Here is a 22,274-nt window from a genome sequence, read left to right on the forward strand (position 1 = left end):
TTTCTATCAAATCAGTTAAATTGTGTATTATCTTTGTTATGTGGACTTTTTTTTTTTTTTTGGACCAACTGGGCTGAGGAATTATATTTAATTAATTAGTAAAAGTGGAGAATAACCGAGCAAAAATAGTAATGCTAAATTACAGATATTTCAGTATTTGCAGGGTGTTTGAGAAACTGCCACTTAAGATGTTATGTATCCCCCCCCCCACACACACCCCGAGAGGCGTGGTCAGACCGGGTTTACCTTAAATATAGTTGAGTGTTTGGGTTTAAGTTTGGGTTCAAAGACTTCAGTTGAAGGTAATGTAAAATTATTAAACTGCTCTTTAATTTAATATATAAATACAAGTTTTAATCAGCATGTGAAGACATTGCTTTCATTGATAGATAAACAAAGCTGTGCGGCAATCTTAATTTGCTAGAAATGTTAGGTAGAAACGGCCATCAAGATATATGCCTGTGCTGATTTAGCTGTTCTATTATTTCAGTGCTGCGAAGAGGCTTCACTCATCGCTGTAGTCAAACTGCACTTTCATAACTGAATGTCCCCGGGCTCTGAGCCATCTTATCTGCTGGTAAGTTCGTCTCTATTTTACAATTTCTCCCCCTTACCCGTGTTGTGTAAATGGTTTTCCAAAAAAAATGTAAGTCATTCCACAGTTCTATGTTATTTGTCCACTATATAAAGAGCATATGTTTTCTATTCTCAGCCATATAGAAATAAGATTATTTTAGGAGTAGAACAGTATCAGGACTTTTACAAGCTGCAAAACAAAGGAACAAACCACAAATCATATAAGTGAAAAACAACTACTGCCTACAATTGCCCTCTTTATATTTACTTGAACCTCGGTTTTATTACTAAAAAGTAATATCATGATTTAGTAATTATTACTCATTTTGTCACATTAAGTATATAAGTTTGTCTCGCTGTAAGGAAGGCATCTTTAACACCCCCTTAATCCACCCCTCACAGCAATGTTTTCAAGTTTAAATGTTTCTTTGTGTTTTTGTTTGTTTTTATTCAAAGAAAATCATTCAGCTAAGTGCAAGCCTTTCTTTGACGAAACTATGGTTTTTGTATCGCAGTTTCACAATTAGATTTAGTTGATACAATACCAGCAGAGTTGGTTCTTCAAAAAAAATTATGCCATGGACGACCCCTTCCTTCTGTCACTTGCATATGTATAACCAAACACAACCTCCTTCTACTACCATAACTTCTAAAAAGTTTAATTCAGCTAAAAAATAATTTTGTTTATGACGAGTGAAATTTTTAGAACATTGATATGCTTTGCATTTGAATGATGTAGTGCAGATTTGACCGGTCTTTTTATTTAGTTTTTTAAACTTTTCACACTGCAACATATTAAAAATGCCCTTTTTTGGGCTTTGCAAATTGAACAAAGGTCCAAATGTTTCTGGCATTCACCAACTTCCAAGGTGTATGAAGAGGGTCAACAAACTGGTAAGAAGAAAAATTCAGCAACACTTGAAGTATTAGGAGCAAACTTTATTAGCAGACCAACACATTTCAGCTTGTGGCCTTATGGCCAATGACCCTGAAGAAGGCCACAGGCTGAAACGAGTTGGTCTGCTAATACAGTTTGCTTCTAATACTTCAAGTTTTGCTGAATTCTTTCTCTTACCAAATTAAATAAAGGTAGCACAAATCTGACAATGTGTTTCAAATAATTAATATTGATAGTACAATAATCAAACTAGTCTAGCCAGTGTAAATAAGTATGATTTTTAAAGGTATACTATGCAACCGGGGTTGATTTTCCAGCGAGGCTCCCCCCAGAGGGCAAAAGTAAAAGTGCACTGTCGTAAAGATGCTCAGCTGTTCTCTTGGTTTCTCCGTCAAGCCAGGCGCAGTTGTTTTGAGCTTAGCAGACAGGCGAACGCAACGAAAAGTCGAAAAAACGGCAGTACAAACAATGACTAACACAGTGAAAGTATGAACATGCACACAGAGAGAGAGAAACCATTCCAATGTTACTTACAATCGCATCAGCAGAAACGCGAGGTACGCGTCAGCCTTGCAGCCTTCTTTTTCTTTTAGCTCTCGCAATTCGGAAAAAGCTTTCCCGATGTTCACCCGTGTACGACTCCTCTCTCTGTCCAGAGCCCTTTTCCTCTTTCTTGCCTGCTCCGACATGGGCTTTCGCTGTTTTCTCGCTGGTTCCGCCATGATAACTGCACAAATATTGCCACTGCGCTAGCAACGAGCATGCCTTTCACTGGGGGCGTGTAGCAGTTCTCGCCGTAAAGCGAGATCAACTCTCGCAATGCACAGACTTCTGAGCCTGTGGGTGCGGGCCGAGGGCTCCTGCAATTGCAAGTATGGTATTTCCCCTACAGACCACCAGGGCGGCAGAGAAAACTTTTGTTCATCCTGAAATGACTCATTTAATCATCCAAAACGGTATGGAACACATTAATTAACTGAAAAATGTTGCATAGTATGCCTTTAACTGGAGATGGTCAAATGAAAACCAGGCTCCTCAGAAAACCCACTGAAATAGGTATTTAACTTAGCACCAGATTGCAATGTATGACTTTGAATCCAACCTCAGTGTCATTAGCCACTCATATTGCCCAGAAAAATATTATTAGCATTTTTAAAATGATAACCACAGGGGACGCTACGTCCCACTGACAGAACATAAAAAACTATTTATGTACTGTAATCAATGCTTCTGTATTGAATGCATTGATTACCGGATCATTAGCAAATCCTCCCCTTCCCCCAAAAAAGCAGGGGGTTTGACAGTTTTGATGTGTTCAAACATACTACAGTCCAGCAAACCTTTAGAACGGCCTGGCAAAGTCCACACCTCAATCCACAAATGTTGTGTTAAACTGAATAATAGAATCAATATCCAGACCTTTACTCAACCAAATTTTACAGGCTGCTAACATCCTCATGATTCTCCCTCACATTTAAAAAATAAAATGTCTTTAAGCAAAATAAAATTAAATGAAGTAAGGGATATGCCAGTTTGAATTGCATAATTTACCTGTGTCATGCAACAATTGTGTCATGGAACAATTGGTTTCAGTAGGGAGGCCCAGACGTCCCTCTCCCCGGCCACTTGGGCCAGCTCCTCCAAAGGAATCCCAAGGCCTTCCCAGGCCAGCCGAGAGACATAGTCCCTCCAGCGGTCCTGAGTCTTCCCCTGGGCCTCCTCGCGGTGGGACATGCCCGGAACACCTCACCAAGCGTCCTAACCAGATGCCAGAGCCACCTCAACTGGCTCCTCTCGAAGTGGAGGAGCAGCGGCTCTACTCTGAGTCCTCCCTGGATGACTGAGCTCCTCACCCTATCTCTAAGGGAGAGCCCAGACACACTACTGAGAAAACTCATTTCAGCCGCTTGTATCCGGGATCTCGTTCTTTCGGTCACGACCCAAAGCTCGTGACCATAGATGAGGGTAGGAACGTAGATCGACCGGTAAATCGAGAGCTTCACCTTTAGGCTCAGCTCTCTCTTCACCATAACGGATCGGTACAGCGCCCGCTTCACAGCAGACGTCGCACCAATCCGCCTGTCGATCTCCCGCTCCATCTTCCCCTCATTCAACTTAGAGCCAGCTTCTGCAGCCGAGGATCGGAATGCCAAGGTCCCCGCCCTCTACTGCCACCCATTGCACAACACACCCGACCCCTTTGGCCCCTCCGATAGGTGGTGAGCCCATCGGAAGGGGGACCCATGTCACCTCTTTGGGCTGAGCCCGGCCACCAGACGCCTGCCAACGTGCCCCACCTCCAGGCCTGGCTCCAGAGTGGGGCCCCGGTGACCTGCGTCCGGGCGAGGGAAAACGAAATCCATTTATGTGAATCATCATAAGGTGCTTTTTGGGCTGCTCTTTGTCTGGTCCCTCACCTAGGACTTGTCTGCCTTGGGTGACCCTACTAGGGCCGAGCCCCTGGCAGCATAGCTCCTAGGATCATTGGGACACTCAAACCCCTCCACCACGGTAAGGTGGCAGCCCAGAGAGGGAGTAAAACCTGAATGGGCCTAATAGCCACGTTAGTACACAGGGGGAAACATAGTATTGTCAATAACACACAACATTTAAAGATAATAACTGCAGTTATATGCATTATTATGACGTTTCTAGTGAGAAGTTGTTACGCATAATATTTTAATAATAATCTTTTAGGGAAGGTAGACAATCTTTCAGCGAAGATTTTTGTGCATTCTCAGAAAGACGTGACACAGTTACGTTTTCTACCATTGCTATAGTGGTTGCTATGGTGGTTGCTATGGGTGCAGGGTTCCATATCACCAACTAGCGCTGAGATTCCGGTACATAAAAAAACAAACATTTAAGGACAACATCTGCAGTCATATGCATTTTAAGACATCTCTAACGAAAGTATGCATAGTATTTTTATAATAATCATTCAAGGAAGGTAGACAATGTTTTATTTAATGGTTTTGCTGAAGATTTCAGTGTCATGTGTTCTACCACGTGTAGGCCGGCAGCCAAAGTAGGGTTGCGTTCCATTTACTCTGTGTTTATGCCCCATATTTACATAGGGAAATGCAACATTTAAATAAAGGATCTGCAATTCTTTACATTTTGAAGACATTTCTAGCAAATGAATGCATGATATTTTAATAATATCTGTTCAGGGAGTGTAGACAATATTTTTCAGTAGTTCCCCTAACCCTTTTGTTAAGGCAATTTCAATGGAGGCTGCTTTGTGTTTTGTTTTGTTTTTCCTTCTGAACGTGAAGAAAAATCACTTCAAATCATCAGGAATGTTAATAAACACACATTCATAACACAAAGTGCAGGGGGTTTAGTGGGGGGAGGGGGGTATATAATTTAGTATTTACAGGGGCTTTTAAAATATGCATAGTACAAGTTTAGAAGTTAAATAGTATTTATTTTCTTTCCTTTACATGCCATTACAATTGCACGACGTGTAAAATTAGTTATCCTCTATTTACCACAGTTGCATCCATTGGCTCCATCAGTCAGTGCTTGAGAAGGGTTCTGTATATAGACCTGAAAATCATTTAATATATCCAAACTTAAGCTAATACTTGGGTCAAAACTTAAATGATGCTGCTTTAAGCTATTCTTCAACTAAAATACTAAGTAAAATGAAAAGAATAGGCAAACCCAATACATTACAGAAAAAAATTAAAACATCGGGGGCAGTTCCCCTGGATTGGCAGGCTGGGGTGGTGGTCCCCCTATTTAAAAAGGAGGACCGGAGGGTGTGTTCCAACTATCGAGGAATCACACTCTTAAGCCTCCTTGGTAAGGTCTATTCAGGGGTTCTGGAAAGGAGGGTTCGTCGGATAGTCGAATCTTGGATTTAAGAAGAGCAGTGTGGTTTTCGTGCTGGCCGTGGAACACTGGACCAGCTCTACACCCTCAGCAGGATCCTGGAGGGGGCATGGGAGTTTGCCCAACCAGTCTACATGTGCTTTGTGGATCTGGAGAAGGCATTCGACCGTGTCCCCCGAGGGATCCTGTGGGGGGTACTCCAGGAGTATGGAGTACCGGGCCCTTTAATAAGGGCTGTCAGGTCTCTGTATGACCGGTGTCAGAGTCTGGTCCACATCGCCGGCAGTAAGTCAGACTCGTTTCCGGTAAGAGTTGGACTCCACCAAGGTTGCCCTTTGTCACCGATTCTGTTCATAACTTTTATGGACAGAATTTCTAGGCGCAGCCAAGGTGTTTAGGGGATCCGTTTTGGTGGCCTTAGGATTGCATCTCTGCTATTCGTGGATGATGTGGTCCTATTGGCTTCATCAGGGCGTGATCTACAGCTCTCACTGGAGCGGTTTGCAGCCGAGTGCGAAGCGGCCGGGATGAAAATCAGTGCCTCCAAATCCGAGACCATGGTCTTGAACCGGAAAAGGGTAGAGTGCCTTCTCCGGGTTGGGGAGGATGTGCTGCCCCTAGTGGAGGAGTTCAAGTATCTTGGGGTCTTGTTCACGAATGAGGGGAAGATGGAGTGGGAGATCGATAGGCGGATTAGTACGGCGTCTGCTGTGAAGCGGGCGCTGTACCGATCCGTTGTGGTGAAGAGAGAGCTGAGCCAAAAGGCGAAGCTCTCGATTTACCGGTTGATCTACGTTCCTACCCTCATCTATGGTCACAAACTTTGGGTTGTGACCGAAAGAACGAGATCCCGGATACAAGCAGCCGAAATGAGTTTTCTCCGTAGTGTGTCTGGGCTCTCCCTTAGAGATAGAGATGTGAGGAAATTGCAATACAATTTTAATTGTAAAAGATGTAGATGTCTCTCAGTTCTTCCTTAGCAGGACATCTACAACATAAATCATAGTATACAACTCCTAAAAAAAATCCAAGATTTGGATGTCATTGTTCCCCTTACTTCCTTAGTGCTGCAACTGTGTTTTGTAATTAAGGACCTCCCCAATTTGAAATTAAAAGAGAGGTGATGACGGGGTTTGCTTCAGAGCGATGAAAGATTTGTAAAGGAGCAGATCTCTGTCGTTTCTCCTCACGAGAGCAAAATTAACGTCTGGTGTCTTTCTTCCCTGTGTGTTGTTTAAGGAATGTTTTAGGTGCTTTGTACCTGAAAAATGGTAATCACATATGACCCATATCATTATTTTATACTTGTAAACTCAGAACGCACAAAATACTATATTTTATGTACTGTATAGTATATTTTATTTTTCCCGTCTATTCGGGTCTGGCTCAAGCGCTTCATCCACATCACCAGCAATGTTTTCCCTGGCCGAGCAGCAGGGGAAATGTCACCTTGCATGCCAAATCCAGCCAGTCGTCCTCCTCCACTTATTGTCACTCGTCTGGCGCTACATATGTTTCCACTGTTGGACTCCGTTGCACTAAAACAGAAGGTCTAACCTATGGCCCTTTTATGCTCAAGCTTTGATTGCTAAATGTAAAACTGTATGACAGGTGTTTCTCCATGTGATGAGTCGTGTGCAAAGTAGAGCATTTACTTTTAGAGCTTTGAATGACAGTGGATTCCTTGTGAAAGCAGGACATTTTTCTCATGAAAGTTGTGCTAAATGCATGAGTATTGTTGTGACAAAAGTATGTTTTAGAATTACATCTAGAGAGGAGAGCAGCTATTGTGTTTCTGGTTTTGTAATGACTTGAAACCAAGGATCCAAAATTCAACCAGGCAAGATCAGATGTTCTTAAGAAAACAGTTTATTGATGTGAAAACTGCTGCAGGTTAAAACTGAATCAAAGTCCGATCAGGACAGCTTGAATGATCTTACTACTGGGACTGGCAGGTGCTTGGTGGTCGAAAAACAGGCTCAGTGTCAGAACCGTGATAGCAGAGTCAGGCAGGATGATCAGGTGGAATAACCAGAGTCCGAAATCCGATAGCAGGTCCAGAGTCAGAGCCAGGTGATCAGAAATCCAGAGACAGCCCAAAGCAGAATTTGTGGGCAGAGTCAGGGGACAGAAACAGGTTAGAAATCCAGACAGCACAATAATCAGGTCTGACGGGCTTGGCAGGCTCAGAGGGTCAGAAGAAGGAAACAGGTCAGGAAACAGGCAAGCAGGCAGATGGGATTCAGGACGCTGGATTTAACTCACCAATGGCTCGAAATAATCTGGCACTAGTGACTGGTCTGAGAGCTGATTTAATAGTCAGTGGTGCAGGTGGATCTGGTGATGACTGATGAAAACGGGGCGGAGCTGCACATGTGTGTCAGATAGAGAATCAGACCAGAACTAGTGCCAAGATCATAACAGGTTCAGCAGAACAGGTTCAAGGGCTTGGTGCACGTTGTGGTCATTGTACCTCCAGAACCAGTTTTTGTGTGTTAACAATTGAAAAAAAACTGTAATTGTTTTTTAAAAAAATGAGTAAATAGATGTAATTTCTTAATATACCAAATGTTTTTCTTACTGTTTTTCAGGTAGACACCGGCTACACGTTCTGAGTGCGCATAAGTTGGAAACATATTTAAAAATGGGAAACGTACCATCAGAAGCAAACATGGGGGACAGACTGAGGTGCCATAAGTGTAATAGAGTCTTGCCTCCATGTCGGTCCTTTGATAATTTAAGACAAGATGTCATACATGGTCACCATGTGCATGTGTTCAATGGAGGGGAATACTACAGAGAAATTGGTTATAATGACCTATATCAGTGCCCAGATTGCTTTTATAAGCCAATCAGAGATGCAGAACGTAGAAGAGAAGAGGAAGAGAAAAGACGGAGAGAGGAAGAAAGAAGGAGAGAGGAAGAGAGAAGAGAAGAGGAGCGTAGGAGAGAGGAGGAAAGAAAAAGGAAAGAGGAAGAAAGACGAAAAGAAGAGGAGCGAAAGAGAAGAGAGGAGGAGAGAAGGAGAGAGGAGGAGCAACAAAGAACAGAGGAAGAGAGAAAAAAGAGAGAGGAGGAGAGGAGAAAACAAGAAGAACAACAAAGGAGAGAAGAGGAGAGAAAGAAAGAGGAGTTGAGTCAAAGAATACAGGAATCAAGGGAAAGAGCTAAAGAGCAGTATGAGAAACAACAGAGGAGTAGACAAGAGTATCAGTCAAAACATAATGTTCTGATTGGGCATTTGGACGACTTTGAAACTGATTACAAATCATACAGTGGGAAAGATGAACTTCTAGAAATCCTGTCTTCAAAATGTAATATTGAAGCTTCAGATCTCAGTCTGACTGCTCCAAAAGCTGATGTGCTGGGGAAAATCCTCTCAGCTCTGGACAAACTTCTGTTTGATGAATGGCTATATGATCCCCCATCTGCCAGTACTCTGTTACATGCTCAGGTTTACATCACAGAGCTGTGTGTAATGTCTGTGGAGATACCAGAAGAAGTGTCAAGAGAAAATATCTGCAATCATGTGCAATCCTTGGTTGAGACCATCAGCCAATCAGCATGTAATATTTCTGAGAGTCTTGAGTTGACTCAAGCTGTCTATCTTACTCTGATGCACTACATCAGTGAAAATGAAAAGTCTGACGCTGACGCAGTTGTTATAGCAAAATCATGGACAAAGGAAGAGCTCACAATAGAGCAACTTTTTCCTACTGGGTTCCTGAGCATCCTCATTTCATCAATGCATGGTACAGTTGGCAAAACTTCTGTATTTATTTTAAAAATGGAAATCCAATGTTTGAGACTTTTAATATCCTCTCTTGTCAATCTGAATGGCAAAGAAACTTACTACGCATCCACTGAGATGATCCTTGGACTTGTGGAAATAGACCAATGGACACCCATGGAGGCACTGAATCTGCTCAAAGCAATGGCATTAAAATGCACTCAGGATGTTTCAATCGCTAAAGTCCTAAAACTGGTAGAAGTTTACGATGTATCACCAAGCTGGACGGATGATTCTGGCCACTCTCTCGTTCAGGCTCTTGACAGTGCTGATTCAGAAAGTTTCTATCAAGATTTCCACAAGATACTCAAAAAGAAAGATGAAAGCCATCTAGATGCAGCTCTGGCAGACATAAAAATGTCACAAAAGTTGGATGATTCCAGAATTAACGAAATAAAAACCACAATCACTGGTGTTTTCCAGTTTTCAGAAAATGCTCCTGAAGCACCTTTAAAATATGAAACTTTTGATGAAAATACTTTGCAGAACCTTCTGTCTCAGCTCTGCAAAGCCGTTTTTGACACAAAAGGCTGGTGGCCCACAGTGAAGCACATGGTGCAGTGGTGTGTGCTGGTCCTAACTGGGAAGACTGAAGTACCACAACTGGTTTCTTCTGAAGAAGACCCGTGTGTCATTGCCATGTTCGCTGCAACACAGTTCTATATGGGGCACAAAATAGACATTATGCTGAACTCTGACAGTGACACAGAAGACCAAACCAAGGAATGGTCTGACTTCTACAACAGCCTAGGGATATCTGTTAGAGCAAACATCAACAAACAAACTGATTCATCTTTCATGAGTGTCTATGGAGCAGATATCATCTATGGTAAACTTGAAGACTTTGTGACTGACTACTTTCTGTACTGGAAAGAGATCATTGAAACACAGATTCCTAATCTCGTACGAGGATTTATCCTTGAGGAGAAATGTCTTACCGCGTTAGATACTTTTGATCTGTCAAGGCTCAAGGATAGCGATTCCCTTCATTCTGCTGCAGATGTCCTGCAAAAAACTGTATGGAAATTCCAGACAGAAGACATGGAACAGAGAGGGAGGTTCATCATGGCTGTTTTTCAAGTTTTACGTACCAACTCTACAAGCACTGAAGCAAATATCACCAACATAACCAAAAAGATTAGTGGAAAGGATCTTCTTCCTAAAGAAATGTTCAGCCTGACTTTTCTTGAGAATCTCCTGAAAGTGATTACTAGTGAAAATAAAGCTGGAAAACCCATCACTTCTACTGCTGAAAAATGGTGTTTGGAAAGTATCTTAGCATCATCAAAGCAAATGACAGCCTCAAATAAACAAACCACTGAAGTTTTCCAGATGATTTCAAATCTTGGAGAAAAAAACCTTTGGCCACCACTGGAGCTCCTAAACCTCCTTGGGACATTAATAAATCACCATCATAATGAGGGCTGCATTTCCATCATGAAGATTTTACATTTAATGGAAACATACCGAGTGTCTTCAAAATGGACAGATAAGAAAATGCAATCTGTCATTAGTCTCCTGGAGACATGTAAGACAGAGAATCTGATTCAGCATTTAGAAAAAAGTCTTGAAGATGAGGAAATCAAAACCATTGACAACCTTTTTGATGAAATAAGGGAGATGAAAGACATTGGTGAAGAAACATTGAGTAAATCATACAAAATAGTTTCTCATGTGACAGACCTGATAAAGACTGGTGAAATAAAAAAACACAACAACATAAAAAAGGCTAAGGATCTCAGTCAAAGCATGGATACAACTGATCTTCAGGAGGTCTTGGCAGTCTTGTGCAACGCTGTAAACCTGAAAATAGCTGAAGAGAAGTGGTGGCCGAGAATCAATCAACTGATAAGCTGGTGCCTCTTGGCCTTGTCTGACACTGGAAAACTTCTGGAAATGGGAACTGGTGAGGGAAAGTCTTGTGTCATAGCGATGTTTGCAGCACTCCGTGTGTTTAGGGGTGAAAAAGTCGATGTGGTGTCCAGCTCATCGGTTTTATGTCAAAGAGATGCAGAAGAATGGGAAAACTTCTACTCATACTTTGGCATTACAGTTGACACAAATACAAATAAAACTGACGACAAAAGTCGAAAAGAGTGCTACCAGAAGGACATCATCTATGGAACTATTGAGGCCTTCGCTGCTGATCACCTTCGTCAGATATTTGAGATGAAAGATGTGAGACCTGATCGCAGCTATCAGTGCATCATCATTGATGAAGTGGATTCTCTGCTGCTGGATCAGGGAGTGCAGCTGACCTACCTGTCCAGCCCCATGACCTCCATGGAGCACCTCAACACTATTCTGGCCATGATCTGGAGCCATGTCCAACAGTATGGCTTCCTGTCATCAGGAGATCAGACATTTGTGCAGTGTCCACCTGCTTCATTCTTTAAGGCCATCTTTGACTCAATAAACACAGAAGAAACTGAAATTGATGATCCGATGGACATTTTACGTATTGCAGAAGAAACCAATACTGTGCCACAGGGTTTCACAGAGGATATCCATAAAGGTGAAAAGAAAGATATAATTGAAAAGCTGAAAACTGTGAATCAGGATGCTATGATAAATTTCTTTAAAGAAATGGAGGACTATGTTCCCTACGGATTCACAGTTTACACATTAAATGATGAAGGTCTGCTTAATCTAAGAAAAGTCAGTCCGTACAACACAAATCAAATTCCAGATCTAAAGTTTCTCGTCTTGGATGGAGGCTTGTGTTGTCCTCTCTACAACTCTGAAGAAATTCTCATCAAGCCCATTGCAGAGTTGATCTCAGAGAAGATCCAGTACACCCCATGTACAGATAGTAATGACAAGATCTGCATTCCTGGATTCTTGAGGAATCTCATTGAGACTAAAATGTCCTTGTGGGTGGAGAACGCCTTTCTAGCAATACAGCTGAGGGAGGGACGGGATTATGTATTGGAAAATAACAATGTCTGTCCTGTAGACTTCAGGTCCACTGGTATCATTGAACTGAATAAGAAATGGGGTGATGGTCTGCAGCAGTTTGTAGAAATCAAACATCAAATCAAACTCAGCACAATTTCAGCAGTGACAAACTATGTTTCTAATGTCTCCTTTTTCCAAAAATACCAAGGGAAGATATATGGGACCACAGGAACGCTTGGCAGTGAAAAGGACATTCTGTTTCTGCAGGATCTATATCCCAGTCTGTCTGCCTGTAGAATGCCAACATTCAACAGGAAGAAACTATATGAGGTCCAAGGAACACTGAAAACAACTTCTAAAGAGTGGAAATCTGAAATTAAACAAGTTGTAATGGCTGAGATTTCACCAAATTTATACAGAGAGGGAAGAGCTGCCTTGGTGATCTGTGAAACTATCAACAAAGCCAAAGAGATCCATGAAGAACTAAAAAACAGCATCCCCGGAAAGATCATTCTCTACTGCCGCAGTGACAAAGAAAGTTTGAGCAAAATAGAAAAGGTGCTAGATCCTGGTGATGTTATTGTTGCCACAAACCTTGCTGGGCGTGGCACTGACATCAAAGTGTCCAAACAGGTGAACAAAAATGGAGGATTATTTGTTATTCTCTCCTTCCTCTCTGAAAACACCAGAGTAGAACTGCAGGCCTTTGGTCGAACAGCACGCAAAGGAAAACCTGGATCTGCTCAGATCATCATGTGCGCTGAGCACATGCAGCATGATTTCAGGTCAACAATATCTGTAGAGGAAGCCAAGAGCATAAGGGACAGACTTGCAGCAGAAAAGATAAATTACATGATGAAGGATATTTCTGAGATGAATCTGAGGGAAGACCTGTTTTCAGCGTACTGTGAGACCCTTCATGATATTTACAAGAAAACAGATGGAGATGACAGAAAAGTTATTGTTGCCATCATGAATGAGTTCTGGGGGATCTGGCTGCAAATTAAATCAGAGGACATCGAGCAGCAGAAGAAAAATGAACTACAGCAAAGTCTCACAAAGGATTTGTCTGCAGCAAGACAACAAACTTCATCTCAAACCTCACCATGTTCAAGCATTTATCACTACATCAATTTTGGAAATATGTTTCTGGATGATAAAAAATGGGAACATGGTTCCAGGCTATTTGAAAAAGCCATGAATCAAGATGAAAGTTGGGCAGCCATTGCTTTTTACAGTCATGCATACTGCACTATTAAACTATCTGGAGAAGATTATCTCAATAAAGCCAAAGAAGATCTCCAAAGGGCACAGAAGTCACTAAAGTATCTGAGCGAGGAATGTATGACCTGTTTGCAATTCATAAAAATGGTCACTGTGGACTCAGGCAAAAGTGACCCATCCAGCCTTGAAAAACAGTTAACAACCAAATGCAGCATGTACAGATTCATTGATAAAAACATCACTGAAGCCATACAAAAGCTGGATGAAATCAAAGGAAAAGGGAGGGATGCAATTGCCAAAAAATCCCCTGTTTTCTCCTTGGTGTCAGATGCTGATCAAGATCTCCAAGCAGAAGCCGATAACCTCTACAGTCGTGGTCTAAAATATGTATTTGCGGTTGAGGAGAAGCCTCGTTTCCCATGGGAAGGATTGCTGGTTTTCTTGCTTGGAGTTTTGCAGATTGTTGCAGGAGCATTGCTTACTGTATTCACAGTTGGTACATTGGCTCAAATCGGAATGGGACTCATTACTGAAGGCATATCAGACTGTATCGAAGGTATCACAGCAATGGTGACAGGAGAGTTCAGCTGGAAAGAATGGGCTATTGGAAAAGCCATTTCTATTGGTGTTTCTATCATATCATTCGGAGTTGGAAAACTAATTTCCAAGGGTTTCAAAGCTGCCAAAACAGCATTCAAAGCTGTAGGTAAGAAACTGAAGTCGTTGCCAAAGTTCCTCTCCAAACAGACCAAAAACAGTTTAAGCACTGTCACAAGGGCCAACATGAAGAATGCTATAAAACATACCACAAAAACTATTGTGGAGGAAACGTTGTTCTACGGCCTCGGAAAAGCAGAAGAGGAAGTGCTTAAACAAATATTAGCAGGCATCAAAAATGAAGTGACAAAGGAAATTATTAATGATGTGAAAACCAATTTGGAAAAAGAACCTTTAGCTTCTTTAGTGGATACTGTGGTCCTCTCACAACTTATATATAAAGAACAATTGCATCATCTCCTGGAAGACGAAAAGAGAAAGAAAGACCTCCTTTCCATCTACAAACAGTTAGGAAATTCTGCAGTACTGCCATTATATGAAGACCTTAGTTGGCAGACGAAACTTAACTCATCAATCATCAAAGTGATTGACAGCGCTAAAGAAGGGACAAAAGGTAAAACATATGCTATTTTGACAGCTATTGAAACTACCCACCATGCTATTCTGGCAGCAGATGCCATCGGAGAAGTCTTAACCCTCTCCGGTAAGTTCTTCTCAAACCTTGAGAAAGAACTGAAGACATTTAATGAAAATAAAACTTCTGAAAAAGTGAAGCAAAATGACTTAACTTTCTCAGAAACTGACATGCTCAAAAACTTCAAGCAAGACTTGGCTGACACCCTCAGCACGTTATTGGCCGATGCATTGGTGGAGGTGTTTTATCAGAAATTTTTCACTCACCTTGTTTCTCGTGCACAAAACAAAGCACATAATGCCATCAAGGAACATGTCAGATCTGGTTTAAAAAGTGAGAGGACTGAGGAAAAGCTTAGAGCTGGACAGCACAACAACTACATTGCAAACATGCCACTTAATCCAAATGCCAAACTTGCAGCTAATGCTGGTAGACTCTCAAGATCACATGCTGCAAAGATCAAGGACAACAAGACGGCTGGTACCCTTCTTGATATCAGAGTTCTGTCGGAGGCTACTGGTAGTCGAGTTGTTATTCTAACAGAAAACAAACATGGAAAACTAACAAAAATGCAGGAGGTTAGTCCAAGCACTAAATCTGCTGGTGAAACAGTGACTTTGATCTACAGGCCAAAGAGCACCCAAAACCCTAATGGTCACTATGATGTGTTCATCAACAATAAGACAGTGAGCATAGACAGTAAACAAAAGGGTTCCCTTTTTCATGCTTTTGCAAGAGGCATGAAACCAAAGGCCAGTGAAACAGAGATTGCTTCGGAGGCAAACCACCTCAGACATGTGGAGGCCAACACTCTACTCAAACACCCAGGACAATGGGAATCTTTCATGAAGCGCAAACAGTTGACAGAAACCATCAGAGGGGGAGACTGGTACATGGCAGAGGCAGGTAGACCAGAAAGAATTATAAAAGAAAACAAAACTCTACTGCAGAAAGTAACTGGAAAGATTGAACAATACAAAGGATATTTGAAAAAAACAGCCATTCCAGTAGTTGAAAAAACTGTCAATACAGATCAACAGCCCCCAAACAGTAGCATAGTGGCAGCTAAAACACTGAACCAGAACAGCAAACTGGCCACGGCAATGCTGCAAGTGAGAAAATATTTACATGTTTCAGATACCAGCAAAACATCTAGTGCTGAGAATCAAGAAGGACTGAAGCTACCAACTGATCGCAACCTTAAAGATGTAATTGATGACGTTTCCTCTCCAGAACCAAAAGCTTTGAGATCATGCTTGGCCTCCATGATAAGCAAAGATGATGTTGTTGGAACCTTTAAACTGATGACATTTGGAGCAATGGTCAGATGTCAACTGAGTAGCACCAAGAATGTTCAAAACAATAAGAAGAGTAAAACCCGGATTGCCATGTTTGAAAAAAGCTTTCAGCAACACAGTACACAGATGGTACATAAATGGTACAACCTGCTCCAAGGCAAGGGTGTCATGACAAATGACCACCTATCAACCATCACACAATGGATCAACAACCAGGGCTACAAGGATCAAAATGATCCACACAGGAAACAGGCGTTCAGCATCCATTCATGAAGAGGTGAGATGAAATATAATTTACTTATTTCCTAAATGTGTTTTGAATAACTTAAACTTGATTTCTTTTTGCTCTGTCATTGATCACCACTTAAAGTTTTCTTTAGCATCTAATGGTTGCTTGAAAATTGTTGAGGGCCAAAGGGATGCTAGTGCTAAATATGCTAGAGGAAGGGTAAACCATAGTCCTGTCACTAGTTCATCACAGGACCATCACAAAAACATCATCAGTCACTCAATCATATCATAGAGAAATTAAACATGTATAATTTACCTAACATGCATGCTTTTAAACTGTCGGTGGAAAGGAAAACCTTTGCAATTTTTTGTAAAAGTTTGAAGTGACTATTAAACCCTAATATTAAGTTACTATTAACTACAAGTTTACCTGGTCAGTCGCCAGAGGTGCCAAAAACACACAACACTGAAAGCTTCTTTTTTAAATTAACAAGACACAACCAAAGATTTTACCTTTGATGATTGTTTTTGCTTAGTATATTCTTTAGTTTTATCTGTGAATCTTGACAATTGTTCAGGGAGAGCATATTTAATAAACGATCACTGACGCATACCAACTATTCCAAGTGTTAGATAAGGTAATAAATCGTAACATAAGTGAACCACTAAGTACTTAAAATATGATGATGATAATACAGATCTGTGATAAGAAGGGCAATACCATTGGTGTTGTTTTCTGTATTTCTTGATACCTCTACCCAAACAGTAAATTTAAACGACTGTTGAAGATACTTTAATTCTCAGAATACCAATATAAATAAATCAGGTAGTGGTTAAATGTATTATCTCTCGTATGTTATTTGTCTTAACCCGAATAATTGTATTTTGATATGACAACTAATTTCATGTAAGGCAAGGCAATTATTTTGTTTTTACTACCAAACCAACTCGCTGTCTCTGTAATTTGTGTGGACTGCAGGTAGTGGAAGTGAGCAAAAGGCTAACAGACTTTAGTTTTAAGACTTTAAAAGCCTTAATATATCTGCCGCACAATGACCCCTGCACTTTGCACCATGTGCAACTGCTATAATATTTAATTTATAGGTTTTAACTCTGGCAGAAAAAAACACAATTGCAAGGCTCCAGTTCCGTCCACCCTTCACAATTTTCCAACAGAAAGGAAAGATCCAGTTGGACGTAGAAGGTGGACTAACATTGCAATTTTTTTGCATCCATTTATTGTTTCTAATCTTCATCTTTATGTAGTCTATCTAATCTTGAAACCAAAGAAGCTGTCAGGCTCAGGGTGACTGCCCTGTAGGTAATAGCTGACAGAGGAAGAGAGTAGAGAGACAGACCATGGAATTAGTCTGACAGGAATGTTGTTTTCCCCCTTATCACTATTTATTTAAATCGAATGTGTCCAAGAATAGCAGAGAAAAATTGACAAAAAGGCTCTGTGTCTAATTTAGAGTCATCATATGCAGTCATATCGCTTCACTTGTGTTAATGTGGCCAAAACAACACTTTATTCAGGATAATTGTGTTTTAGTGGATTATGTGAGGTTTACAGTAATACATCTTATTGTGTTAAAACTACAATGATATATTCCTTTTTATTATTGCAGGAAGATGTGCTGTACAAAATAATTTTATCATGGTCTGATGGTATGTGCTGTCAGCATATATCCCTGGGGCATCGAGGCAGTTAACCCGTACGGTGCTTCAGAGGTGCTTTGAGTCACGAGACCACTGCCATGGCGAACCTAGAACCTGCTTCCAGCCCCTTCACCCCTCACTGAAGAAAATACCCCTCTCCTCTTTTACCACAGAGTAGCTTTCAGTGCTTTAAGCTCTTAACTAAGCTTAACTTTAGTGTCCCAGCTTTAGACAGAGCTAGTGTCCCTGCCGAAGGCTTACAGTAGCACCAGATCAAGAGTTAAAGTTGGACTACAAACTTCAACATTGACATTTAAAGGGAACTCTAAACAAGTAGTTTTTTTTTTTACTTTGAGCAACTAAGGGTTCTTCCAGATCAGTGGAGCAAAATAATTAAATACTGTTTTCTCCATTTTTGGTTCTAGGTATGCAGAGTAGGCTTGAATCAGAAGACCTTAGTGGTCTGGAGGATTGATACATTGATAACAAGTCTGTCATCTGAAGTATCTTAATGTCTATTCTCTGAGATAAATGTACCACCTAACTGACCCAAGTGTCTGTTTCCCCTTTATAGTGAAAACCCAGGAGGATATCAGCTTACAAGAGAAATGAAACTACACAGTACTTCCACCTGCCTAATCAAACACTTGTATAGCTTTTAACCATTCTCTTTGACATGCTATAGTTTAGACCATCGGGCGAACCATTCTATGGTGAGCATATCAAACTATATTGTCAATATCACAATTATTGCAGGTAACTCAGAGAAGGCCTCAAACCTCAATTTTTTTCTGTTGATCAAGTTAACTAAAGATGTCTCTTAGGAGGATAGATTAAACTAAATGTAATAGTTTTGGTCATAATAATGATATAATAAATAAAGTTCCATAATTTGCTTTTGTTATTTTCTATGGCTAATTCTGAAATGCTAGACAGAAATGTTCTAGTTGAATTAAGAGTTGATTAGAGATTAGAGAGTTAAAGAATTGATTAGAGAGTTAAATTTATATATATATATATATATATATATATATATATATATATATATATATATATATTAAACACATATACAATTTTATGCTTAGACAAAGTAAAACTTTGTTGAAATAGTTTTATTATATATTTTTTTCAAGTGCTACATCTGCGTTGTTCCAAATGGGATTACGTCCACAGTACAGGGATAATTAATTGTCTGAGTAAAATCAGAAATTATTAGTGAATATAATGTTGAAAAAAAGTAAGTCTAGTTTGAGTCTAAAAAAATTATCATTGGGGGAAAAACAGTTGTTTAACATAGAAAAAATACCTTTTTTCCATTTTATGTTATGGACTAGAACATGTTATACCTATTCAAATATTTTGGCTTTTATTTCATGCTTTCATCAGGTTTTAGTTCAGCTATTAGTCCTCTGTGGTATTGGTATATTTATAGGGTGTTGATTTCAAGTTAAATAGTTGTGTAGTGGTGTACTTAATCTATTTTACAAGTTTCAATAGAATATTCTCAAAGTAATAAAAAAAAAAAAATTTCATTATATCAGCTTCATATATTAAGATTCATTTATTCAGTTTTTCGAGGATGTTTTGGGTGTTTTGTATAACGTATTATGGTGATGGTTAATGATTTCAACTCAGTAAGGTACTATGAGAAAAATACATTTTAATTTATTTTATTATAAAATCTAAATGACAAGTTAAGAATTTATTTCAAAAGTAATTAAGAAATGTTATATACTGATTAATGGGGATGGATATTATATTATTCTGAGTAGGTCACAATATACATATTTAATTATCTAATTTACAGTAATAAAAGATAAGAAGCAAATAGTTGTATATCTTGCCTAGTCTGAGGATCCATCATGCAACTCGCATACATTCCTTATAAAACCCAACATTTACAGTAACATTTCAGGTGATTTACAAATTTTGCTTAAAAGTTTATCTTTTTACATCATTACTTGATCTTGATTTTGGTGTTTTGATAAGGGCTTCATAAAGCTTGGATACCGACATCCAGCTGATAAAAATGTGCAGAATTTTTCATTAAGCTGATGTTGAGTAATCGTGAAAATACAGAGGAGGTTGTTTGCATCTTAGATAATCTAGAAATATGATCTTAAAGGAATCTGTATTCAGTTTTATGTGGTCTTTCAATGTTCACTTCTGGCCGGATTGTTGTGGTATAATAAAAGTTCTATCCTTTGAGCAAAAGCTATCTTTCTCATTTTTGAGTGATGTTCTTATTATATACTATATTTCCATGATCGGGTGAGTAACTTGCTAGTTAAAGACTGAGACAGAGGCAAGAAAATACCTGATTTGTAATGATCTAATTTAAGTTAACGTCGCAATGGAGGTACTATTAGTCCATTAGTAAATTACATACATTACAGTTAAAGTTGTTTTAATCAGCAGAGATGCTTCACAATTAAAACAGAAATTCTGCCAAATACAACAAAATCCATCCATACATCCATTTTCTAACACGCTTATCCCTCATGGGGTTGCGAGGGGTGCTGGTGCCTATCTCCGGCTGCCAATGGGCAAGAGGCGAGGTACATACAACAAAATCGTTCCCTAATAAAGTTTTCCTCAAGTCTTTTGCAAAGGTTATGTCTGAATTAAAAACTATTCTCTTCACATGTGTGTGTTTCTTACTGGATTTAATATTAGCTTTTGTAACCGCAATCTAAAGAATATATGGTGTAATTTCCTGTAATAAATGGTCGATAACAAATAAATAATGTTTAATAAGCAGATGAAATATTTGTCAGTTAAAAGTCTCTGGAGAAATTGTACCACTGGACAGCAGTGAAACACCAATTCTGCCCTGTGCTGGAAGTATGCCTGTCTCCCCATCAACCTCCCCATCACATTACTGTGATCTCAGCTCATGCATCTGAGACAGTACACATACCTAAACAGAAACGGCAAGGAGAAAAACGATGTGCAGAGATCAGCCGCAAACTAGACCAAGAACCCTTGAACCAAAATCTGGAACTAATTACAGTATTTTCTAATATCATTATTTGCATTAACATCAAGCTATTGTAAAGAGCAAAAAAGAAACAAACAACCCAAACATAACTTGGTATTAAGATCAAGGAGTTATTAATCCATCAGGGATTGGACTGACCCTTCACACTTGATGGGTCTCAACAAATGAAAGAGGTATGTTTTTTTGTGTGTGTGTTTTTTTTTTTTTTTGAGAAATGGTAGCTCAAAGGTTTGTAGCAAAGGCAAATATTTATGAAGAAACATTTCACACTCAGAAGCCATATTCTGAATAGTAAGAAGGAGATAGGTGGGGGTTGCAGAGGGTGGATGTGATGTTCTGCAGTCAAAATAAGCTGGTACCAAACACAACTAGTAATAATCACAGAAGAAACATTGTTTTATCATACACAGAGAGTGCAGGAGATAACTGTCACAGGAAGACAAGTGACTCTTCTGGCCATCCCAGCACACCATCCTCCAGAACTGTGTTAACACAACCAGTCTAAGACCACTTCCTATACAATTTTAATGTCCTCATTTTAGGCTTTAATACCAGCAAAAAAAGAGTTCATTGGGTGAGTAAGGAAGTTGCAGCCTTAAACACAGATCACGTGATAGATCCCTCCTTAAGAGGAAAACGGTCTGGTCGCCATTCAGGTGTTGCAAAAGTATACTACAGCTGGCTTTACGAATAGATGTAACAGTTTTAGATTGCTCTACTGTAAGTGCTGTGGTATTGTCAATAGACTTATGAAGATTGTTAGCTGAATAATGTGGTGTTTCTATTGTAGACTTCTTAATAATAAAAAGACTCTTGAAACCGAAACTCCTACCTTTGCCCTGGGTCTTTCTGCATGGAGTTTGCATGTTCTCCCTGTGCATGCATGGGTTCTCCTCGGGCACTCCGGCTTCCTCCCACATCTCAAAAAAAACATGACTATTAGGTTTAACTGGCTTCTCTAAAATTCCCCTTAAGTGTGAGTGTCTGCGAGAATTGTTGTTTCTCTGCGATAGACTGGCAACCTTTCCAGGGTGTCCCCTACTCTCACCCATTGAAAGCTGGAGATAGGCACCCCTAGCAATCCCACAAGGGATAGACCTATTAGAAAATGGATGGATGGAAACCAAAACTATATTTACCATATTTAATTTAAAAGGCAGAGGGATGTTTACAGCTTCAGTACTGGACTCCCATACACAACAACGCGATGGGTAGATTTCTGGATGCCAGGGAGCACTGTTCATTCCTCACACAGACATTAAGTAGGACCAATTGTGTACACCCATTCAGGGGCATGCCCAGTATATCAGTGTCCCGTTCATCACATTGATGGAGAGGATCATACTATAATGTAGACGTGTCCTAGCTGACACATCTTCCCCTAATCAGTCGTTCTGTCCAATCCAAGTATGTCAGACTCTGTGCCTCCAGAGTCCATTGTCTATCTGTAATTTCCATGGTAACTGATTTTGCAGTCCAGTCTCTGTATTTTCATAATCTCTAACATTTTAAAGCATCAGAACAGTACTTTAAAACAGCATCAACATATATGAAAAAAGTGAATTATACCAATTAAAATAACAGACGCAATAGAAATATTCAAATTCACCTAACAGAAAAAGCTGGTAAAATAACATTTCTAAAGAGGGGGCTGCAGGGTTTATCTA

General features: G+C 39.9%; 1 protein-coding gene and 1 long non-coding RNA gene across 3 annotated transcripts; both read left to right on the forward strand.

Moving 5' to 3' along the window:
• The first annotated feature begins 236 nt into the window (after positions 1-236).
• On the forward strand, positions 237-8,247 carry LOC118563456. Its single transcript, XR_004931234.1, has 3 exons — positions 237-302; positions 491-577; positions 7,906-8,247. It is a non-coding gene; the product is annotated as an uncharacterized LOC118563456 (long non-coding RNA).
• A 134-nt stretch (positions 8,248-8,381) lies between these two features.
• Positions 8,382-18,601, forward strand: LOC110367457. 2 transcript variants are annotated; one of them, XM_036138380.1, is made up of 2 exons: positions 8,382-15,993; positions 18,181-18,601. In XM_036138380.1, the coding sequence occupies exon 1, from the start codon at positions 8,793-8,795 to the stop codon at positions 15,987-15,989; it is 7,197 nt and encodes a 2,398-aa protein (XP_035994273.1). In that variant the 5' UTR covers positions 8,382-8,792; the 3' UTR covers positions 15,990-15,993; positions 18,181-18,601. The 2 variants fall into 2 exon arrangements, with proteins under 2 accessions (XP_035994273.1, XP_035994274.1); XM_036138381.1 differs by lacking the exon at positions 18,181-18,601 and adding an exon at positions 17,576-17,993.
• Positions 18,602-22,274: the final 3,673 nt, after the last annotated feature.

This window comes from Fundulus heteroclitus, chromosome 6, assembly GCF_011125445.2.
Source record: "Fundulus heteroclitus isolate FHET01 chromosome 6, MU-UCD_Fhet_4.1, whole genome shotgun sequence".
NCBI classification, from domain to species: domain Eukaryota; kingdom Metazoa; phylum Chordata; class Actinopteri; order Cyprinodontiformes; family Fundulidae; genus Fundulus; species Fundulus heteroclitus.